This window comes from Cygnus atratus, chromosome 1, assembly GCF_013377495.2.
Source record: "Cygnus atratus isolate AKBS03 ecotype Queensland, Australia chromosome 1, CAtr_DNAZoo_HiC_assembly, whole genome shotgun sequence".
Taxonomy (NCBI): Eukaryota; Metazoa; Chordata; class Aves; order Anseriformes; family Anatidae; genus Cygnus; species Cygnus atratus.
Window position 1 is genome coordinate 12,754,136 of NC_066362.1, and position 18,840 is coordinate 12,772,975.

An 18,840-nucleotide genomic window follows, 5' to 3' on the forward strand; every position below is an offset into this window, starting at 1 on the left:
TTCCTGCAAACATTTCTTCTCCCTCAAGACTAGGCAGTAGCTTCTGTTTCCAAAAAAAGAAAAGAAGTAGGGATTTTTCCATTCATGTTTTTCTTTTAACATTACTCCATAAAGTAATTCTTTCAGCAGAAGTCAAAATCAGAGAAAAAAATAATAAAGATGGTCCTTCTCAGCTTTTAGTGGATCTGGCCAATCCCCTCTGATCTACTTTAATTATTAAAATCTGAGCATGGGGCTGTTAAGTAAGACCATACTGCTGCAAACTGGAAAGAGTTAAAGGGATAATTATAGAGAGCAAGTGTCATTACCATCTCTCACAAATTATTTTATCTACATAGTTTCACCTTTTTGTGCTGTAAGAAAGTATTAGAGCCACTTTAGGGAGTGCGCACGTGTGCTCAGCACATCACGTTTGTACCTGATACTCAATTTCCCTTCTCTCCACCTGCATAAGTATCCATCTATACTTCTCCTGCAAACGTATCAGAAAGAATACATGCCAACAACAGTGCTCTTATAAAGTATCATACTGGCACGCTTCATTTCCCACATTAAACAAAAATCAGTAGAACCAGTGTTACTGACAGAAAAGGCAAGAAAAAAACATAAGCATTCATTTTCTGCTAGCTTACATCAGGAAAACGTGTCTAATTTTGGTAGAACACATCTTGCAGAATTCATTGGAAAGAGCTTTTCAGTGACAAGCCAAGTTATAACAGATAATAGTTACCAGACATGAGAAAAAAAAAAACATTAAATGACTGTATAAATTAAATGGAACGAATGAATTCAAGTATGTAAGCTAATACTAGCAAACCTTCCCAGTTTAAAATTATCAAGAACACCAGTCAATTCCATCTTCAAAGAGTTTTGATTTACAAGTATTTCCATCTAAATTATGTTTCCTGTTAAATCTAAATATAAAGTTGTCAGATGCTTACACGCAGGCTTTGGCTCTTTGTTATTCAAGCAGTTGTTTGAAACCGTGCATATCTGCAGGACACCTAGAAGACAAACATCTAGCAATGCCAAAGAAGTTAACTTCTAAAGGCAAATGAAATGAAGGAAGAAGCTTCTAGAGATAAGACTGTTCACACTTCCAGCATGAAGAAATTAAATATACAGAAAACTTGATCAAAGCAAGCTTTCTGTCTATATGCAGCTGGCCCCAGGGTTTCGTAGGTGTTGAAGCTTCCTGTGCCTGGACCCGTTAAGCCGATGGGAAGGCCCAAATTCACTCAAATACTTGCGTATGCCTGAAGCTACCAACCCTACCCAGACTCTCTTGCCCATTATTGCCGCAGGTTCTGCAGTATCCTTCACAAAGTACAAGAGCCTAAAAACTGTCCTATTTTTAACTGTGCAACAACTAATGCTTTTATAATCTGATCAAGATTTTGTGCAAGACTATTTGTATAACAGTCTGTCACTGGTATTTTCAGTCCATTGGTTCAGTCTACAACTGCGCTTCTCTTTTTCTTAAGCAAAATATACAACACTATCCTAATTTTAATCTGATTTATCACAGAAACTTACTCTAATTTACAAAATATCTAATCAAAGGGGATCACAAAGTGAAGTTTGTATTCTACAGCTTTTTGCTTGGTTGTTAAGGATTTGGCAGAAAATAAATTAACCAAAAAAAAAAAAAAAGGTCTTCCTTGATTTCTTTTTTAATAACCTGTTAATTCAAGTTATCTTTCATCACGAAGGATCAGCAGCAATACACCCCTGTTGCAGGAACCTGTTGATAATACGCTATGGGCAGAATAAACTATGGTATAACCTACCTATGGCAGAAGTGGATCAACTAGCAGATATTCTTTTATACAAATTTCATTTTAATCATGCATCACAGGCTTCCTCAGTGCCAAGATTCTATCCAGATCAGTTACTTCTAAAATGTTCAGTCATCGAGACACCTTGCCTCACTAAAGGCCTAGCTGAGAAGATTAAAGGAATTCTGTTCCTTTGTGTACTCGCAGAATTAACAGCAATTCTCCACGCAGCTGCTGCAAGTTGCAGCACATAAGGGATTACATGCAAAGACTGAAAATCCTGCCAGTGTTCTTTCACAATGGAAAAGTGTTGCTTCAGGTGTAGTCAGAGAGATATTAAGGAAAAAAAAGAAGTGTGGGTGGCTTGTTAGAAGTTCCATCTAGAAGGGACTGTCGCATTTTTAATGCTTTTAGATTTTTTAGAAATACTTTACCTCATTTTAAAAATTATTTAAATGGGAAAATGTTCCATAACCCACTATTCCAGTTTCCAAAAAAACGTTTTCTTATGGTGAAAACTTATTGAAAACATCAAAATCCATTGGACTCACTAAACCACATATATATGTATGTGTTCATATATTTCAAACCTTTCTCAACAACAGGAGAGATGCCAAAATGAGCTAAACTTTGAACTACTATAGGTGATTACTGCTTCTAAACTGCACTACTTCATGTGAGCACAGCTAGGTTGTGTAATTTGAAAAGCAACAATAAACTTGGGGGGTAGCATCCTTAATTAACAGAGTAATAAATTTTAAATTAGATTTGCTTGAAAAAAATATTTTTTCCTCACAATTGTCAAGATATATATATATATATATATATATATATATATATATATATATACACACACACACACACCGGTATGTGACTTGACAGGGGATATTAAAACTATGTAAACAAGTTCCTTCCCGCTTTTTGAGGCAAATAAACTAAACTCACCTGACAAAGCTAGCTCTTTCTGGAAAGTATAAATAATTTTGAGATCCTTTAAGTGCAGTCCCCTCATAACATTTGCTGGGGATGTGTGCACCTTGAAATTATCTAAAACAATTGCACTTATTCTTTCCCAAATACCTCAGAAAGCATTTGAACGCTTATCCTTACACATCTAAAATTTTTTGACACCTTTACAGGTTTTTTTTTTTTTTTTTTTTTAACAAATAACAGCAGTTAGCTTAAATAAAAAGTTATGCTACCGAAAACAGCTAATTCTGATTTCGGATAAAGCCCACTATGAAGAACGTCTGCACTGCGTATTATTTCTTCCCAGTGTCCGTCTCATAACAAGCTAATCGATAGGCCATGTTTGCATCGAGACTGAATTTGAGCTTTGTGAATGACACTGATATTCACTGTAAGCTAATGTAGTGATGGTATCAACATGTAGCCCAATACTCACAAAGCCTTCTGATTCTAAGGGAATTGATCAATATTTCAGGAGACATTTATAATTTATGACAAAGAAGGCTAGCAAAGATTATAATCCTAAGAATACATAGCATTCCCTGCTGGATCTTAAAACTTTAATATTTACCCACAATGAAACCTGCATGCTAAGCTTTGTCCTTTAAAACCTCTAAACATTTTGATAAACAACGTTATAATACTATTACAAATCCAAGTGATACAAGATACAAAAATTGGAGAATAAAGAACAAAGTTGCTTCTTTGGTCTGTCTACCAAGGAAATTAAGTCTTTAACACCTTAGTAAAATATTTAGTATTAACTTATTGGCTAACACACTTTTATTGCTTTTTACAGTCATCATTCTTCAAAAATTGTATTAACTTCTGTATCAGATTGTTTTTAATATTTGCTGATGTATACATTTCTATGCACATAATATTCATTTTAAAAAACTAAAATGCCTCATATTTAGTTCATGTTGAAGTATGTACTTCTGAATATCATACAAATATTTTTTTGTTTTCTCAAAACACAGAACAAATTTATTAAAAGTTATTTTAAACCCCATTTTATTTCTTACATGAACTGATCCACATTGCAGTAAAGGCAATAATCCTGTAGTTCAGCAGTATAATTATTCCTCTTGGAGAGAACATTGATCAACTATGTACCAATGCTTTTTCTATATTTGTCAATATGTATTAATTCTTGTTAACATCAGCCAGCCTTACTTATTGCCCTGAGTAGAGGTTTACAAATTTTGGCGTTATCTACTAAAAAGGAAAAAAAAAAAAAAAAAAACCCTACTTCTTTCATCTCACGATTAAACAAAATTATACGCATAAGAATATTTGGAAACAGCTGGCAGCTTGAACTGCAGTGAAGGGCTGACCAACAGCTATCCAAAGCCATCTCCTCGTGACGTACACTGGACACCAGAGGTAGCTTTAGATACCACTTCTGTGGCTTAAGTGGCCTACTGAGCATAAACAAAACAGCAGCACAAACAGAATGAGATTCCATCTGTCACTAAAATACAGCGCAACCCCTCATCATAACGTTTACTCATCTTCAACTGTCAGACTAAAGGCATCGCAGAACTGCAGAGGCTGGAACCTCTGGAGGACGTCACGCAAAGCGGCTCCAGTTACGTCAGGTTGCTCAAGAGCTTACCCAAGGAAGATGTGAAGATCTCCAAAGTTCCAGCCTCCCTGCGATCCTATCTTGGCAACCCTTGTGGTAAACATTTTTCTTTCCTTACACCTAATGAGAACTTCCCCCATTTCAACTTGTGTTTATTGCCCCTCATACAGTCCCGGCACACCTCTGAGAAGAGCCTGGCTCCATCCTCTCCACAGCCACCCAAGGTGGCAGTTGTGATAGCACTAAGCTCTCCCCCCCTTTGCCCTCTCTTCTGAGGACAAGAAGCTCCATGACAACCTTGGTGGCCCTCCAGTGAGCTTCCCAAAGCTTATCGATGCCTTTCCTGTACTGGGCAGCCCAAAGCTGGACGTAGTACCCTACATGCTGTGTCTCACTTGAGCTGAACAGAGAGCAGTATTTTTCTTACAATTATGTACTTGCACAAAACGAAACAGCCTTGAGAAATAACTGGGAAAAGAAAACCACTCTGACAGCCTCGTTGCTCAGTATCATTCCCTGAAGACCACTGAAAATCCAGCAACTTCACCAGCATCGCCACTCTGATTTTGAAACAGCACTGCCCTTACACCCCTGATTATTTCCACTTCCCACAGCGCCCTTGCCTTGTGCCAGCACATTCTTGTGTGTGGTTGAAAGATAATTCAGTTCTCTTAGGAAGAGAAAAGAAAATGCTAGATAATAGCTTCACAAGGCATAACGAAACGATTCGAGAATTGCTGTTACAAACAGAGGGATTTGCAGCTCGCTCTCCCTCACAGACAGGTTCAGCTCCTTCAGTCTGAGTTTTAACTGGATTAGGTCCCTGGCCAAACTCACCAGAGAAGTGCACGGATGTCTGTGGGAAAGCAAAGCAGGCACGGGAGCCAGCAGCAGCCAGGCAAAATGCGAGACCGCTTCGTACAACCACATTGTAGTTCTGAGTGATTCTGAATCCCCTGCACAAGATTCAGTAACGAGATTTGCCTCGCTAAAACAGGGTGCTGAAGAAACCCCCACTGTTTGGTCAGCTGATAACTTCGGTACCCAATTTCAGTGCTGCATAGAAGACAACTTTGCTAAATATACATTTTTCCTCTCAGTGATTTCAAAGAGTCATATAATCCTTTAGGTTGGAAAAGACCCTTAAGACCATCAAGTCTAATCATCACCTAACAGCACTAAGTCCAGCACTAAACCATGTCCCTTCGTGCCATGTCCACACGTCTCAAATACCGCCAGGGAAGGTGACTACGCTTCCCTGGGCAGCCTGCTCCGATGCCTGACCTCCCACTCTGTGAAGAAATTCTTCCTCAGCCCCAGCCTAAACTTCCCCTGGTACAACTTCAGGCTGTTGCCTCACATCCTATCACTCGTCACCTGAGAAAAGAGACCGACACCCTCGCTGCAGCCTCCTTTCAGGTGGTTGTAGAGAGCAATGAGGTCTCCCTTCAGCCTCCTTCTCTGCAGACTCAACGGCCCCAGCTCCCCCAGCCGCTCCCCAGATGTCTGGTTTTCTTGACCCTTCACCAGCTTCATTGCTCATCTCTGCACACACTTGAGCAACTCAATATCCGTGTAGTGAGGGGCCCAAAACTGAGCATGGTACGTGAGGTGCGATCTCAACACTGCCACATACAAGGGGACAATCATGGCCCCGGTCCTGCTGGCCACACTATTCCTGACACAAGCCAGGATGCTGTTGGCCTTCTTGGCCACCTGGGCACACTGCTGGCTCATGTTCAGCCGGCCGTCAACTGACACCCCCAGGTCCTTTTCTGACAGGCAACTTCCCAGGCACTCTTCCACAACCCTATAACCCTACACGGGGTTGTTGTGCCCCAAGGGCAGCACCCAGTATTTAGCTGTCTGGTGTTTGGACATAGCCCATCAGCCCAGCCTACCCAGATCCCTCTGCAGAGCCCTCCCACCCTCAAGCAGATCAACACTCCTGCCCCACTTGGTATCCTCCGCAAACTCACTGAGGGTGTGCTCAATCCCCTCCTCAAGGTCCTTGATAAAGATATTAAACAAAACGGGCCCCAATACTGAGCCCGGGGAATATCAGTTTCAAAACCAGCCAGCTCCAGTACTTGTCAAGTTTTGGCACTCGAAGGCTGACCTTTTTGAGCTGATGTAATTTCAACATCCAAAGTCCTCAGAAATACAGGCATATACCTACACCATCTGGTGAAAACTGTTTTCGGTGCTAGGGTCACTAATGCCTCACATGGATTCAGTGCCAAGAAGGAAATCAGGTGGTTTCAGGGTATGATATAATCTGTTTGTTTCTTTATTAAGCTGTCAAACAATCTTAAACTAATGAGCTGTAAAACACTAAGTATTACAGGTCCTAATGCAATTAGAACTCTAATTTTGCCCTTTAAAACCATGGCAGAGAAAACATCTAATTTGTTTTATTGTGCCCTTTAACAGCAGTACCCAAAGGACACCTAGAGCAGCACAAAGCTACATTGGCAAAGTTAAGCGAGATGCAATCAGATGCAGGATTCAGGCTCATTAAGTTCTGTTCTGCCTTCACCAACAAACATCCCCAAGAGAAGAACATCTTAATTTTCTCCAGCAGCATTATTAACAAATTTGTGTACAGCTCCCCATTTTAGTGGCGAGTCTTCTGTGAGCACTGAGAATCAAAAAGCTGTTCAGGTAAATTCCTGGTTTTACCCTACGTATGCTCACCAAATTGGAAACCAGACCAGAAATTGCACATCTACTATTATCCGTAAGCCTAATAAATCAATGTAAAGAGTTTAAGTTTCAAGCAGTATTTTAGATTATTGATTTTATTACTTTTAACATGAGGTACTGTTACTGAGGCAGTACTTCAAATAAGCACAAAGCATTTAATTAAAGGAACTGAATGACCAGAGAGGTACATCATCAGATACTGAAAATCTTTTAAAATACTTGGGGGCCAGACGTTTTTTCTGAGGAAACATCATGACCATTTTCTCCTTAATATTCAATCACTCACAAACCTGAAGCAAGGTCAGTATTCTGGTAGGCGCATATTACCCTCAGGATATTTATTACCGAAGTGCACGTATGTGAATCCTAGCTCGGCACTGCCAGGGATCAAAGCAGGGACCCATTCCAGACACCCTCGCCACACCCGTTTGCTGCAAGAACCCGTGCAGCAGACACGTACTCAAAAGGAGCTGGCAAACCCTGTCCGACCTCACCAAGACGCACAAACATCTCAGCAGTGCACTCCTCAGTACGTCCAGGAACACAGCAGAGGTTTAATCTATCTTGCTTTCTACACAGTCGGCCTGCATCCAGCTGGATTTATCTGTCCAGATTTCAAAGTACGTGTACCAGCTGGGAAACGTGAGCTGTCGCTGGAAGCAGTAAAGCTACGTCCATGTGGTCCTACATCTCAAATAACAAACTGGTGTCATACACGATCTCAAATCCTACAGCCCGATTAAAAATAACTAAGTATTTTTACAAGGCAGTAATCAAGAGCTCCTACGCACTGTAAAACTGCAGACTACAGTCTGCAAGACTGCTGTAAGACTATTGCAGACTACATCTATTGCAACAGCAATAAAAAGTTTACATAATAAAAAGTCTGACCTTTCAAACAATTAGACAACTAAATCATCCTCGTGTGAGAAGCTCAGTTTCAGACAATAGAATGACTCACATGAGTAAAGTTACTTCTGTGCTCGCTGTCTGGAAAACTTGCGTGCAAGTAGGGTTGGAAGAGTTCAACTGCTTAATTCTTTCCTCTAAAGAAATATAAAAACGCCTTACTTTTGAGAAGACAACAGACCTTTGTAATTTAGTATGGGAAAAATAAAAAGTGTGAAATAAAAAAAAAGTGTAAAATACCATGTAAAGTAGTATCAAAATTGAAAACAAAACAAAGAGTAAATGATCTGTTCAGTATTTCTTCTTTCTCCCATTAAGTCTCTACCTACTCAAATACATTTTTACTTCTTTATGTTTGACTACAAATATTCTAAATTCTTCATATTCTTTGTTAGGATTTTCACACAACTCATCATCTAAAAAAAACTTCCCCAAAATAATATTTTATTTTCCTCATTTTATCATATAGGCAAGACATATTAATTTGATCAATACTACTGCAACCCTGGCTCTCTCTTGGCCCAGAAATGATGTTTTACTGCTAGCATGAGCTAAGTATTGATCCCTCCCTACTTTCAATTTCAGTTACGGTAGTGAGGAATCAGCAAATTTAAAAAGCAAGCTAAGTGGAACAACTTTGACAAATATGAAGTAAAATTTTAAAACTGAAAGCGCTCAGCAGTTCACCAAGTTCAGCGTTTTGTCATCATAAGCAACCAGATGACAGGAACATATCAGGAGGGACAAAAACATGCCTGGTACCCACCTGCTACTTGCACAGCTCTTCCTATTCCCCAATCTGAAATCTTAAGTACAAACAACAGATCCATGGGGAAAAAAATCAAAGATATGGGCAAAAATTCCTTGGTTCTCCCAGGAAAGGATCACACACAGCAAAGTTAAGAAGTCCTGGGAGTTATCAGCCTGATCCAGGGGAGCTTTCACTGAACCAGGCCCAGAACTAACACTCTAATTAGTACAAACATTTGCATGAGATGCAACATTTCTGAAGGGAGGACGTTTGTCCCAAAATAAGACCCCACACCCTCATTCTAAAAGCAGCAAAGCAAGGACCTGCTCATTTGGCAGACTCCTGACCACATGCAGGTTGCAATTAAATTTTGATCACACCGTGGAAAACACTGACATCTGGTCTATGCAAGGTCTTCTCTCACCCGGAGACAGCCCAGTCTTTCACGAAGTAACACTAGTCACCTCATCACAATTCCTTGCCGTAAAGGCAGTTTGCAATTTCTGGCTGAGCAGACCTCTGAAAAAACCTGCAGAGACTTGTAGAGGAAATATTGACATCGGTATGAATGCAGTAAGTGGAACCACGTGTGTGAAATCAATGGGAAAAAAAACAACAGAACAAGGGTTAAAAGAATGACCTGTGCTGATAATGAGGTATCCTGTCAGAGGCAGTCTCCTGGGAACAGCGAGAATGAGGACTGGGTTGTTTATATCAAGACCAGAAGGCCAGCTCTCCGTAAGCTCGCAGCACAGTGACTCATCAGCAGAAGACCCTGCGTTCCTAACATCAGGAGGATGGAAAGTTGCAGCATATCACATATGGCATTCCTTCTCCTGCGTGTCCAACGGGATCACAGGCGTGTATTTCAAACAAACCAGAAAAAACAGACGACACGCAGGAACTTCCCCGAAGATTTACGGAGACTTCAGACTCTCGCTTGCATCAAATGACCACTTTATATATCAAGCTGAATCACATAAAAGATCTGTCCAAAGACTAGTTCATCACCACCAACCAAAAAACCTCAGAGACATGACGAGGATCTGATAGCCAGCATCTCTAGCACTGCACACAAGATCCTGGCCACTCAGGCACACGACTTGGTGCTTCTGCATGCAATGGTTTGACTGAATGAAATTTATGACAGAATGTAGAAGCAGGTAAAGTCAGCTCACTTAGATTTTTGTAAGAAGCATCACCTTTCCCTTTCATGAGAACCTGCACTGAATTTTGCTACGCTAAATCTTCCTGCAAGTCATCCTACAAATCTTCACAAAAACTGAACAGACCCGCAAACAATGAATGATTCTGGGTTTTTACACAGTGCAATTCCACCGAACACAATTGCGTTTACGTACCGAATCAGTGCTACCAGGGGGAAAAAAAACACAGTATATTATCAAGGATTTACAACGACCTCTGTACATACTGAAAAGGGTAAATGAGTCTCAGAAGTAAAGCCATACAACAGCACTTCCTAAACTTTGTTACTGAAGAAATTCAGCAATACACTTTTTGACTTCTTCAATGTAAGAATTAAAAAGATCATACCTACAAGCCTACATCAGACCATTAAAGAGATGCTACCTACTGGTGAGAAGCCCGAGGGGCTGGCTGTACTTTAACCTTCCTACATAACCTTCATTATATAGGCAAAATATTTTTTCTAAAGTTTGAATGAGTGAAAGGAGAGAGTACAGAGTATCAAAACAAACAAACAAAAATCATTAAATTCTGAGTGATTATCAAATTTTTAATACTTAGTTGAATATTCAGTATAAATTAAGTAATCAGAATTCATTTTTCTTCTTTTCCAATTGCACCTTTAATTCTCAGTTGAAAAGACCTCAGGAAAGCACATGTGTACTGTTAGATTTATAGAAGTTACAGTTGCTTGAAATAGAAGTCAACCAAAATTCCTGTTTCAAAGACCAGTGACGCTATTCTCCTAAGAACACGATGCATACTCTCAAAAAGAGAGCCAGAGGTCCAAGGAAAACAATAACTTAATAAATCATAGAGAGCCAAGGAAAAATGCAATAAAATCATCACACCTTAAATTTCTATCTTAATAAAGAAGCGTATCTCAAAACTTAGAAAAATTTTCAGCTTTTTGAAAAAGAATTTAACTGAATAAGTTAACTGGCATACGAATGTCAAGAGAATATGGTAACTTGAAATCATCAAAATAATAAAACCAGAAGAGACATCAACATTTTTATGTACAAACATGAGTCAAAAAAAAATACATCATGAGAAACTGTAACTGCGTATCTCCAAATGAGACCTCTGGTTTTCCCCTCTTCCCTGCTCCCTCACCTGTTTTTTTTTCTTAATTGACTTCTAAAGAGCTCTAACCCACCTCATTTGGCTTTGGATTACACAGATCCTTGATACTAGCAGAAAACATGTTAGAATTCTTTCTCTGTACTTTAATACAATGATTCTTTTACACGCTACAGAGACAGCATTCTCCTCACAAGTACATTAACTAACATCATACTGAGAAAGAAAATTTTCTTTCCTTTTTTTTCCACAGTTTAAGTAGCCAAGGAGGTGAGGGGGTTTCAAAACAGACCTAAAGCTCTCCTATTCCATAAGATATGGTCACTAGGTATTTATTAACTTTTGGAAGAAAAGCTTCCAACTACTCACTGTGACACATACAATGCCAACCAACAATGCAGGTGTATTTTATATTTATTATACTTCACACACAAAATGCAGTAAGCCAACTTTTAGGGGTTTATTAAGCCACCATAAAAACAAATAGAAAGCTTACCTTTTTCTGGTACCAAACTATAGCATCAGTTACTTTGGACGCCATTTATTCCACTGACTTCACACAGTCATTTTAGGCTGTTAACAGAAAAAGACAAAACTTTACTTCCACCTTCCAGAAGCAGGTCAACATACACAACGTAAAGATGCTGCCATTACACGGAGAACACGCTGAACAGCTACAATTACTTTACATCTTGCCTCATTACTATTTTAGTAAGAGTTAGGGTTTTTTTTTTCCTCTAAGAAAACAGAAAACTGTGAATCTGCTGCTACAGGACAAGAGAAGCCTCAGTTTTGTCCTTCATCTCCAGTACAGCACAAGTGGCACACAGACTGAGCTTCCTTATCGCAGGAGAATCTCAGAGTTTTATTAAAAGCAGCACTTCCCCTCTTCTTTTTTGATCAGTTAAGCAATCCATAGTTATTACCACAAAAAATTCTGAAGTCAAGAAATAAACGTGTCAGAAAATGCAAGAAAATTTCATGCACGCTATTAGGTATTTTTGGGGGAAAAAGGCAGGGCTGATTACAAAAATAACCCTGCTGATTGCAAAATACACACGCTCATGAAAACAGTAGCCTAAAGCTAAGTCAAAAGAAGAAAACGCGTGGTATTTTTGTTTAATAGTAACAAGTAGGAGTTTTTTTTTTAATCATTGAAACTAATGACAGTGATACCAAACAGCAATTCTGTTTGATACAGAACAGCAGGAGGAGGAGGAGGAGGAGGAGTGGTAGTTTACCCCCCAAACTACGCAACAAGAATTCTTCTAAGATCTCACACTCTCAATAAAAAGTGTGAATAAAGAGTATGTTTCTGATAGCATCATACAATTTCAACAGTAGTATTGCACCTTACATTTCTTCGGGAAAAGGAAACAGGAATTGTTAAATTTGTAGGCAATTTTTATAGGGAGAGATTAAAATTGATCTCTCTCTTTAAAAGCACGAGAAAATAGATTTGTTTACATTATTTGCACAAATGAGAAAGGCAAAGAAAAATATAACGTCCAACACATGAAACTATGCAACTGATTAAAACAAAAAAGTCTTTATGAAATGCCTAAGTAGTAAGATAACATATGACATGGCATTACATGTTCATCACCACCAAAAATTTGGCAGTTCTGGGGAAAGAAAGAAAAAGGAGCGATGAGGCTACCTGCTCATACAGCTGCCTGTATGAACACCACCAATAATGCTCCATCTGCAAAAGCCCCATCAATGTTCCCAGCCTTCCAAGCATGTCTTGAGACCCTTGGGAAGACTCGGTTCTGCACTGATGCCTGTTTATTCAGTCTTCCCTGGCTCACGCGTGGATGTACTCTTATTTTACACAGTGTGTTACTTTAAAAGAGGCTGTATTTTAAGTTGGAATACGTACTATAAACACTGCAGTACAGACCTGCAACAAATAGATTGATTTTATACCAGCTCCTGGTAATCTCTAAGAAACATAACGCAATACGTTTCCATCTTTCACAAAGCTTTTTTTAAAGAAAACAAATACCCCAAAGGTACTATAGTTAAGACTTTTACCAGCAGAACTCCAATATCCTTCATGAAATGTTAAAGAAGATTACACCCCAATAAAAAGAAACATCTCTGACCGAGCTTAGAGAGCCTCTTATATATTTCAGAATTATCAGCACACTGACTTGTGGCGCAGATGAGCAAGGAGAACCACCATGAGATTTTCCCACTGAGGTAATATCATCACGCAAGCCACAGCAAGTCAGCTGAAGCTGGACGCCATGACGTGTGTCAAGACCTGTAACTGGGCTTCTGACCCACCTGCTTCCGATAATAGTTGCAGGTTAACTAAGAGCAACTATCAGGGATTAAGAATTTATTGGCACTATAAAGATAAAAATACTTCTGTCACTTAAAACAGAGCCTTTGCTATAACTTGGCATATTACGGACCTTACCCTTCTTCCTCACCCACACAAAGGTTAAAATAGGATTTCTTTTCTTGTTTGCAAGCATTCGGGTAAACTTAAATATAAAATAATTGGCTACACTGGACTACAGACTCAAAGCAAAAGCCCTCAGACATGTGTAACTGCTGCACATAACGTGACCTACGTGTGCACGGCTCCCACGAAGGCAGCCCCACTGCTTGTGGAAGAACCTACACACGAAGAATCCCATACAGATTTTGATCTCACCTGCAGCCCTCACCTTCTCCTCCCTTGCGAATTCATCACCTTGGAGGATCTTGAATTCCTCCTCATTTCTCCTGCAGCAACCTGCTCCCCCACATCCAACATAACCTGCTTCTTACCACCGTAACTACAGGCGTAGAAAACGGTTGTAGAAACTCATTATCGGCAGCAACTGAAAGAACCGTTTAGCTTACACAGGAAGCTTTACCTCAAGAGATACATTAACTTCATCTTCCCCTCTACAAGTCAGTGATTGCTCAGGAAACCAGCACTACCTTGTGAATCCCACACTTCCAGCTGCAGCAAACATGGCTGAGAGCAGACAAGGCATTTTCAAGGCAGCAACCCTTTTCTTGCAGCAGCTCTCCAGCTCACCCAAAACCCCTTTGCCTCAAGAACCGATTACATCACAAAACTATAATAAAACTACTTTATTATACTTGTTTTATTTGATTCCTTTCAACAATCCTGTTACTTAGATTACACAGTTTTCATATTTTTAAAGAACTCCATTAAGCCCCTCACGCAGTCCAGTGTGGCGTTATTTAACGCACTGTTGAACTCCACGGCACGCAGTTGCCAAGAAGATATCACAAGATCATAGGACTGATGTTGTCTCACGAGCTTCACAGAGGCTGGTGTGCTAAGTAAAAAAGCCTCTACCAGGAAATATCACATCCTTCCTCAGGAGATATACGACACTTTCTGATGCAGCACTGAAACAAAAGATGACAAAACGCGTTCAATTATTTCCAGACACTGTTTCTGCTTGAAGAGGCTGGGATTTGTCTCTTTTTTTCCAGACAACACAACGAGTTTGATACGTTTGGCCTGAAGGTAACTTCTCTGGATGAGAAACTGATGGCAACAATTGAAGACGTTTAAGCTGCTGCCCTGGCTCTGACTCCGCGCATCTGCCCACAGCTCACCGAACACCCCGACAGGAGACTGAGACCATTTCAGGACTCCGCACATTTCTTGCGAATTACTATTTTATTCAGCTGACAATTTGTATGACATTGATCCTGAAGTCAGACCGTATAGGCTGGGCTCTGAGGCACATCCATGCCAAATGGGCAGAATGAGCAAAGCGAAGCAGCTGATACACATCTGCAGCCCCACCAGAGCACTGCTATTCTTCTGCCTCGCTCTCCACCCATCCTCCCTGAGCCTACCCGTTTGTTTCACGTTATATGGCAAATGCACGCCCTGGGGCAAGGAGCAGCTTTTGCACTCAGCTGCACATCTTGCGCAGGGCCACTGCAGCAAGATGAGCTTCATCTTAACTGGCTGGAGACTTAAGAGCAGCATTAAGGATACTGCCAACTTCAGAGGTAAGATGAAACACATAACAGCTTGAGCCCAACATCCCAACCATTAACATTACGTATAACAAGCAATAGCCTTCGATGAAATTCATTACTTGCTTAAAACTAAAACCAGATGACTACCTTGTTTTGTTGATCCTTGTTCAGATGTTTCTTAGCTGTTTCTTTTCCATTTCACAGCATAATTATACTTCACTTTAAATAAGCACACGCTACACCTTGCAATCAAGTGAGCAATTTCTTCAAAAGCTACCAAAACGTGTATTTAGATATCTTCAGCTACTTAAATGCTCAGTCAAGCAGTGCACTATATTTAAGACAGGATTAGATACTACACTGTACACTTAAATAAATTCAAAATAAGTATATTTTAAAACTTTACTCGTATCCAAAGTGTTTTGGAGTCCAAGGCCAGACATAAATGCAAACCTTTCTAAATGACAGCCTACAGCAAACAAAATCTATTTGAAGTCTGAGGGAAGTTCAGAATAAAGCTGTGGTCCTCAGACTAACAAAGGCCAAAACAATGACTTACAAATTCTGGAAGACTATACAGGATTAACCAGTGTCAACAAGATAAAGAACGTCATTAAAAATACAACACAGGCAAGGAATGAGGGGCAAATAGTTGTTTCTCCGGCCTGAAACACTGTGAACCACTAAGTGTTCCAAGGAGCCTCTTTCCTTTACAGCAATGCTAACCTGAACGGTCAGGACACCATCCAACACTGAGTCAAAACGTGAAGGTCCAAGTTAACGTTATCAACAGGTTGTTGTCGTTTTGTGATATTTGAAGTTAAGAAGCCCAGTGAACAGCTTAGTCACATCGTGCATCCCCTACTGACTGAAAACTTATGTCACGAGAGAAGAAACCAGCAGGCACCAGCGTACGGCAGGCACAGCGCTGCCACTCACCAGGAGTCGTCCTTCCTGCACTCAGATCCTGGGGGGCTGTGCCACTATCAAGAGGATTAGACCCTCGAAGCAGTGTTTCAAATGACACATTCTTTTCATGTGCATTACAAATAAATCATTAAACCCACACTTCCCTTTCTAAAAGGAACATCCAACGCCATATAATGCTCTCAGTGTCCTGTTTGAGCACTTTATCTGTGCGGCGCTCTCCTCAAAACAGCCTTTCAGAATTGCAAATGGTACAGAAGCAAATGAGAAACGTGTCACACCTTCCGGTGGAAATGTTATCGCGTTGCTTTCGGCTAGCCTTAACAAAATCTGGACCAGACAAAGGGACGAGGAAGAAAAAAAAATCAGACACTGCTAACCTAACGACTGGATCTAGCGGCCAGCAGGAAAATACTCTTGCTGCCGTGCCAGCCGAGGCCCCCCAAGTCGCTGCCTTGCAAGATAGTTTGCAAACAGAAAGGAATTAACATACTTGCTTTCCCAAAGGAACAGCGTGGTAGCTTGTAAATAAAAAGGAATTAACATACTTGCTTTCCCGAAAGAACACCAAGTCTGCTAAATTTGGATACAGGCATTCTTAAGAGATTGTTCATGGGCTGGATTCTCAAGCCTTGTTCTTCACTCTGTCTCTAAATTTAAAAGGAAAAAAAAAAAAAAAAAGCATCGAACACCCTGAGATATTTGTTTGGGAAGTTTGGTTGGTGGAGGATTTTATCAGGCCAACAGCAACATCAATATGGTGGCTGTATACCAAGCCCTGTTCTTCACCAACAGGGACTTACCACATGTGATAAATCACGCCACGAGGTACGTGGCAGCACAGCCATACCTGCCCTTGCCTCAGGTAAGGTGTCAGTTTTTAAAAACCAACTACTCTCTCAGGCCTCTCAACTTTGCCCACAACCACAGCATTTGACCCACTTCTGCTACTGTTTGTCTGTTCACACACGCTCATACCCATTAGCACTTACTGCCATCCGAAGCAGAAAGTTGTCACAGCTACAGCACTGGCACAGAGCACGCAGAGAGAATCACTTCTCAAATCTGGATGGAAAGGAGGCTGGACTTAGCCATCTGCGCTTCCACAACTGCCAGCTCCGAAATCTGCAGGGCAGACTAGCAAGAGAGGAGCACAGGGAATGACCGCCTCCCAGGGAAAATTTGTTTTGCCAGTGAATTACACAACTGTCTGGGAAACAGCAGCAAAACGTTGAGCATCAGGGTTTCTGAGATTTATTTCAGGTTGTGGGAAAAGAACATCACATGCAGTTGCTGCAGCTCCTGCAGCCATTTCTGGGATCTCTGCCTCAGCCTTAAGGTCTGTGCAAGTTTCCTAATTTTGTTACATAACTGCTTTCTTCTCAGGGCTCCCTTTGAAACGCCGTGGCACGATTTCATAGCTACCTCACTCACAAAAGTGCTGGAGAAGGGCTCTGCGCCGAGCAGTCCCGGACCCACACCTCCCAGAACTTGCTTCTGAGCCTGGCGCAGTGCGTATTAAATAGCAAAATGTTCCTGATATTTAATCACGCTCTGCTGTTTAATAAGGTGAGAAAATTCAAGCCTGTAAAAGGGATTAAAACGAAGGTAATTTTGCCTCTTATAAGAGATGTTAGTTACAAAATTGCTGTCAATCCAAACGCAGTAATTGCCGTCAGCATCCTAGATCTACAAGGCATTTCTAAAAATGTCACATCTTTTAAAAAGTAATTAAACAGCATACAGCTGATGGCAAGTTCTGCTCTTTTTAATTCCTGGGTTTTGTAGTGAATATTGCATGCAGACATAGGATATGTATACCCTGTTACACCCTACATCTGCAGTCTTACAATGAGAAACCCCTCAAAGAAAAGCTGAAAAAATCCAAATATAAAAAATATATATAAATTATATATATATATTATATATATATATTATATATATATTTTTTTATATATATATAAAAATATAAAAAATCCAATATACAGTGGCCACCTTGAAATAAAATGCAGCGCTCCCGCTCTCCTTCTCGTAGTTCCCAATACCTCGGCGATTTCCTGCGAGAAACCTTGCTCACTGGAAATACCTGCTGCTGTTCAGCCAGCCGTGTTTATCTGTCACCAGGCAATGCAAAGCAGAGCTGTGGCTTCTCGAGGAGCACAGTCAGGAAGTCAGAAACCGCTCCTGAATGGGCGACTTTACATCACGCTCTCCAAATAGCAACCTGGCAAGTTTCTGAAGCAGCTCAGGCACCGAGTGGCTGAGCCGTCAGACGCAGCAGTCCCTCAGAACAGCCACCCTTCTAGAGCAATTCAAAAGCCGAGACTATTTTTGTTTTTAAGTCTCCGAGTGCTCCAAGCAAGGGACTCCCGAGCAACAAGCCCTACACGTGTATCTGGCACGCTCCTCAGAACCGTCATTAAAAATGGAACACCAGTCTGCCTGCAAGCCTATCTGATAGGGGGTAATCAGGGCCCCTTCTGCAACGGAAGCTCACGTCTTCGTCTATCAGCATTTTTGAACATGTCAAACTCGCTGATAAACCAGAGCAAGCGATAAAGCAGACGCAGGCTTTCAAAGAGCCTTTGGAAGGGCGGCCGGGACTTGTGAATAGAGTGCTGTGTGTGAAAAGCGAACGCTGCCACAGACTAAAAAGCAGCCAGGAAACTGAACCCGATTTTGAGGTCGACGTTCTTCGCTGCCATGGGCTCCTTGGATAATGAGGATTAGCCCAGCCCGAATAAAAACCACACTCACACCGAGTCCTCCTAGTCTTGATGCTCCCCCCTAGCTTGTTCGTGTCAGGCCACGCAGCGGTGAGAGAGGCAGGCAGGCAGCGCCCTGTTCTGCATGCACCAGCAGCTCGCTCCTCCTGGAGGTTTACAGGTAAAGCAGCAGGACGAGAGCACCGCAGGACCTCCAGCTTCGCACGAAATCCAACCGCGAGACCTCTG

At 40.9% G+C, this 18,840-nt stretch overlaps 1 protein-coding gene across 5 annotated transcripts in view; it reads right to left on the minus strand.

Annotated features, from left to right (window-relative positions):
* Positions 1-18,840, minus strand: part of PHTF2 (putative homeodomain transcription factor 2) — a 67,748-nt gene that overhangs the window by 43,465 nt on the left and 5,443 nt on the right. For 4 of the 5 annotated variants that reach the window (XM_035549255.2, XM_035549257.2, XM_035549261.2 and 1 more), the window contains exon 2: positions 11,487-11,563. In XM_035549255.2, the coding sequence (XP_035405148.1) occupies positions 11,487-11,531 (45 nt within the window). In that variant the 5' untranslated portion in view covers positions 11,532-11,563. Of the gene's footprint in view, positions 1-11,486; positions 11,564-13,658; positions 13,848-18,840 lie in introns of those variants that run through there. The other variant, XM_050708572.1, reaches the window with a different exon arrangement.